The sequence below is a fragment of the Carlito syrichta genome, unplaced genomic scaffold (genome assembly GCF_000164805.1).
Source record: "Carlito syrichta isolate Samal-C Ts95f unplaced genomic scaffold, Tarsius_syrichta-2.0.1 Scaffold153798, whole genome shotgun sequence".
Taxonomy (NCBI): Eukaryota; Metazoa; Chordata; class Mammalia; order Primates; family Tarsiidae; genus Carlito; species Carlito syrichta.
Window position 1 is genome coordinate 12,496 of NW_007097894.1, and position 4,371 is coordinate 16,866.

Below are 4,371 nucleotides of genomic sequence, written 5' to 3' on the forward strand. Positions count from 1 at the left end.
ACCTCAGCCTTCTAAGTAGCTGGAACTACAGGCATGCGCTACCACACCCGGCTAATTTTTTTGTTTTATAGTAGAGATGAGGTCTCACCAAGTTGCCCAGGCGGGTCACGAACCCGTGGGCTCAGGCAATCCACTCACCTCAGCCTCCCAAGGCGCGGGATTACAGGCTGAGCCACTGAGCCCGACTTACAAGTATATATCTTATAAAATTATTTTAATGACAGATCATTTGAAAACAATTTGTAGTAGTATGTCTACCCCTGAACACTTCTGCCTGTATCTTTAAGAACAAGGACATTCTCTTATACAACCAGAGGACAATCATCTTGTTTAAGCATTTTGTCATTGATGCAGTGAGGCTATCTAATCTCCAGTCCGGCCTGTTCAGTAGTATCCCCTGTAGCATGTTTCTTTGCTGTTCTGGGATCTAACCTTAGATACTTTGTTGTGTTTAATCTCCCCTCTCTGGGTCTTTAATCAGGATCCAATCCCAGAGACTTCGTTGCATTTAATCTCCTGGCTCTTGATCTTTGATAAGAGTCATCCCTTACTGCCATTCTGAGTCTTTTATGACGCTGACGTTTTGGGAAGCTGGGGCAGTTGCTTTGCAGACGTCCCCCCCGGACGGGACGGCTGGCCCCTCCTGACCTGGCTCAGTCTGTGAGTCTTGGACAGGTTCTGCAGATGCGGGGCTGGGTCCTCCCGGTGCCTGGTCTCAGAGGTCCTTGACGTGAGTTGGTCCCGTTGTGGGGATGCCGATGGTGGCCAGTGGTTCGAGTTGAGTCGTCCTGGTGTCTTCTTTAGAAGGTCCTTGTTGAGCCAGGCTCGGTGGCTCAGCCTGTAATCCCAGCACTTTGGGAGGCCGAGGTGAGTGGATGGCCTGAGCCCACGGGTTCGAGACCTGCCTGGGCAACTTGTTGAGACCTCATCTCTACAATAAATCAAAATGAGGCGGGTGTGGCAGTGCACGCCTGTAGTTCCAGCTACTCGGAAGGCTGAGGCGGAAGGATCGCCGGCGCCCAGCAGGTTGAGGCTTCGGTGGCCGGGAGCGGCCACTGCACTCCAGTCTGGGCGACGAGTGAGATTCCGACTCAAAAAAAAAAAAAAGAAGAAAAAAGAAGGTCCCTGTCTAAAGAAGCTGTCTCCAAATACAGTCACTTTCTGAGGCGCTGGGGGTTAGAATGCCAAAGATGTTATCCAGGGGGGCATGATTCCATCCATAACAGTGGCTGCCTGTCCCAAGGGACCCAGGCCCTGCGTGGAGGATGCCGGAGTGTGCAGCGGCAGGGCTGGCTGGAGGGCTTGCTCACTGTGTCTGTGTGTCTTTGTTGCAGCTGGACGCCTACATCCTGGTGAGTGGCCTGTGTCCCTCCTTGCTGGGCCTCGGGGCCTCCTTAGCCCACCTTCTGCAAGATCCAGTCTGTCTTCACTCACCCACCTTCCGCTTTCTGGGTAGAGCCCAGTGACCCGTATGACTGGGACCTGCCTCTCCTGCCTGGCCCGGTCCCTCCTGGTGCCTGAATCTGCCCTGGGACAGACTGAACATGTGTCTGCCCATATGAAGAGGAAACAGGCCCAACCTCGACGCTTCTACCCTCAGATTCTTCTGTCTCGACCTTCCTCTTGGTCCTGTGTTAATTAATATGGGTCCGGCAACAGTTTGAGACCAGCCTTGGCAGAGCTCCCATCTCCACCAAAATAAAATTAAAAATTAACCAGCTGCGGTGGCTCACACCTGTAATCCCAACATTTTTGGAGGCCAAGGTGGGAGGATGGCTTGAGCACAGGAGTTTAAGACCATCCTGGGCAGCATAGTGAGACCTCATCTCTACAAAAACCAAAAAATTTGCCAGGCGTGGTGTGGTGTGTGCCTGTAATCTCAGCACTTTGGAGGCCAAGGCAAGAGGATTACTTGTGGCCGGGAGTTCAAGACCAGTCTGGGCAACATATCGAGACCTTGACTATACCAAAAATCTAAAAATTGACTGAGCGTGTGGGTGACTGTCGTCCTAGCTACTGGAGAGGTTGAGGTGGAAGGATCACTTAAACCTGGGAGGTCAAGGCTACAGTGAGCTATGATCACAGCAAGACCTCAACGCTTCCCTCCTTCCCCACTAAAGTCTTGGGGCCTGCTGTGCTCCTCCTTGGTTTAGCCATGGGGGATGTGGCGCCCCATGATAGGGCAGGGAACAAGCGGGATTCGGGACATCTGAGGAGAGCTGTACGTACACTAGGGCTGTCCAGAAATGGGGTGATGGTGGGGTCCAGGGTGGGACTTATGTGTCTCTTGTAGCGAAGACAAGGCTGAGAAGGTCTCCGCACTGGGCCCACGCTGGGCCGCCCCACGGTCACTCTGAGTGTGTGTCCCCCACAGGACCCCCGGGGCTCCCGGATGATGGAGTGGAGACACTTGAAGCCGTTCTGCTGCGGTAAGTTGCTTCTTGCTCCCCTCTCTGCCTCTCCCTCCACAGTCTGGGGGCCACGGGTGTGACTAATCTTCCAGGAGGACTGTGCTCTGTTTGGGTCTCCTCCCTGATGGACCCCCACTGGTGCCTCACCTGGAGGGGGTCGTGGAGGAGCCTGAGAGGCCGCGGGCTCTGGTCTGGAGCCTCAGCCCAGCGCATGGCCCCTCCCTGAAGACTCGGACCCTGTGCCCACATTGCTGTACACCAGCTTCCAGCAGGCTCCTGGCCTGACCTCAAGGCCTTTCTGGAATCTGGGGGCGAGTATGTTTTACCCCACTTGGGAGACATTGCTTTCCCAGCTAGGAGCCAGCAGAGGCTTTGTTTTGGCCCACGGCTAGCTGGTTTTTAATTTTTAAATTTTAAAAATTTGTATGCGTTAGGCTCTTGCTCTGTCGCCCAGGTTGGCGTGCAGTGGCACAGTCGTGACTCACTGCAGTCTCAACCTCCTGGGCTCAGGCTGTCCTCCTGCCTCAGCCTCCCTAGTGGCTGGGACTGCAGGCACCACTGCGCCCAGCTGATTTTTTGTTTTCTATTTTTGGGAGAGATGAGGTCTCAGGATGTGGCCCAGGCTGGTCTCAGCCTCCTGGGTTCAAGCATTCCTCCCACCTCGTCCTTCTGAGTAACTGGGCCTCTCCAAGTGCTGGGATTACAGGCTTGAGCCTCCAGGCCTGGCCTGCTTTTCTGTGACGACAAGGACAGTGCCACTGATGTGCCCCCTGCTTTGGCCGTGCAGGATGTGGTGACGTGGCAGGGGAGATGTGGGATTTCAGGAGTCTGAGGACCGCGGTACGCTTGCTGGGGCTGTCCAGGAATGGGGTGACGGTGGCCCGGGGCAGGATACAGGCCCTTCTTCTGTGTCCTACCCAGAGGCCCAAGCTCCTGTCTTCTGTTCTGTCCTTCCTCTCTGCCTTCCTCTCTCCCTCCCACCCACTTGGGTGCAATTTTACCAGCAGGTGTTTGCTGGGCACCACGTTGATACTGCCGCAGCGTGAGCTTTCAGCTGGTGGGGGAAAGAAGCATTAACTGAATAGCTTGAGTGGTGGCGCTTATAATCCCAGTGCCTTGGGAGACTGAGGTGGGAGGATCACTTGGGCCAGGAGTTTGAGACCAGCCTGAGCAACACAGCAAGACCCTATCCCTACAAAATATTAAACAATTAGCTGGACACGGTGGTGCCTGTAGTCCTAGCTACTCAGGAGGCTGAGGTGGGAGGATTGCTTGGGCCTAGGAAGTCAAAGCTAAGATAGCTATGATTGCACCATTACTCTCCAGCCTGGGCAACAGAGTGAGATCCTGTCCCTAACAATGATAAGAATAATATTAAACCAGCCTGAATAATGTCAGTTGTGATGGGTGCTAGGAAGGAGAAGTCCAAACTCAGGACAGAACGGGCTCTATCCCAGCCTAGGGTGCAGAGGCAGTCCTGCAAGGCTGCCTGGAAGGAGAAGCCTTTTCAGCAACAAAACGAAGAAGGAATCAGAGATGGCCAGAAAAAGCAAGGGTCAGGGAGCAGATTCCAGGCAGGGACACAGCATGCTGGAAGGCCTATGATGTCTGAGGGAGGGAAGCCAGGGGTAGAACAGAAGCCATGTGTCAGGAGTGCAGAGAGCAGGGGTGAGGTCATCAAGATCAGGGAGAGAACACACCTGACTTGAAGAACATAGAGGAGGAGAGTGATCAACCTCCTGTTTTGTTTTGTTTTGTTTTTGAGTTGGAGTCTCACTCCGTCACCCAGACCGGAGTGCAGTGGCCGCTCCCGGCCACCGCAGGCTCGACCTGCTGGGCTCCGGCGATCCTTCCGCCTCAGCCTTCCGAGTAGCCAGAATTACAGGCATGCGCTACCACACCCGGCTGATTTTTTGATTTATTGTAGAGATGAGGTCTCACCAAGTTGCCCAGGCGAATC

The 4,371-nt window shown here is 54.3% G+C and overlaps 1 protein-coding gene across 1 annotated transcript in view; it reads left to right on the forward strand.

Annotated features, from left to right (window-relative positions):
• Nucleotides 1-4,371, forward strand: part of LOC103252212 (C3 and PZP-like alpha-2-macroglobulin domain-containing protein 8) — a gene marked incomplete at both ends in the record, with an annotated part of 27,257 nt that overhangs the window by 9,164 nt on the left and 13,722 nt on the right. The window contains 2 exons of the mRNA XM_021708991.1: nucleotides 1,335-1,352; nucleotides 2,375-2,429. Of these exons, the coding sequence (XP_021564666.1) occupies nucleotides 1,335-1,352; nucleotides 2,375-2,429 (73 nt within the window). The remainder of the gene's footprint in view (nucleotides 1-1,334; nucleotides 1,353-2,374; nucleotides 2,430-4,371) is intronic.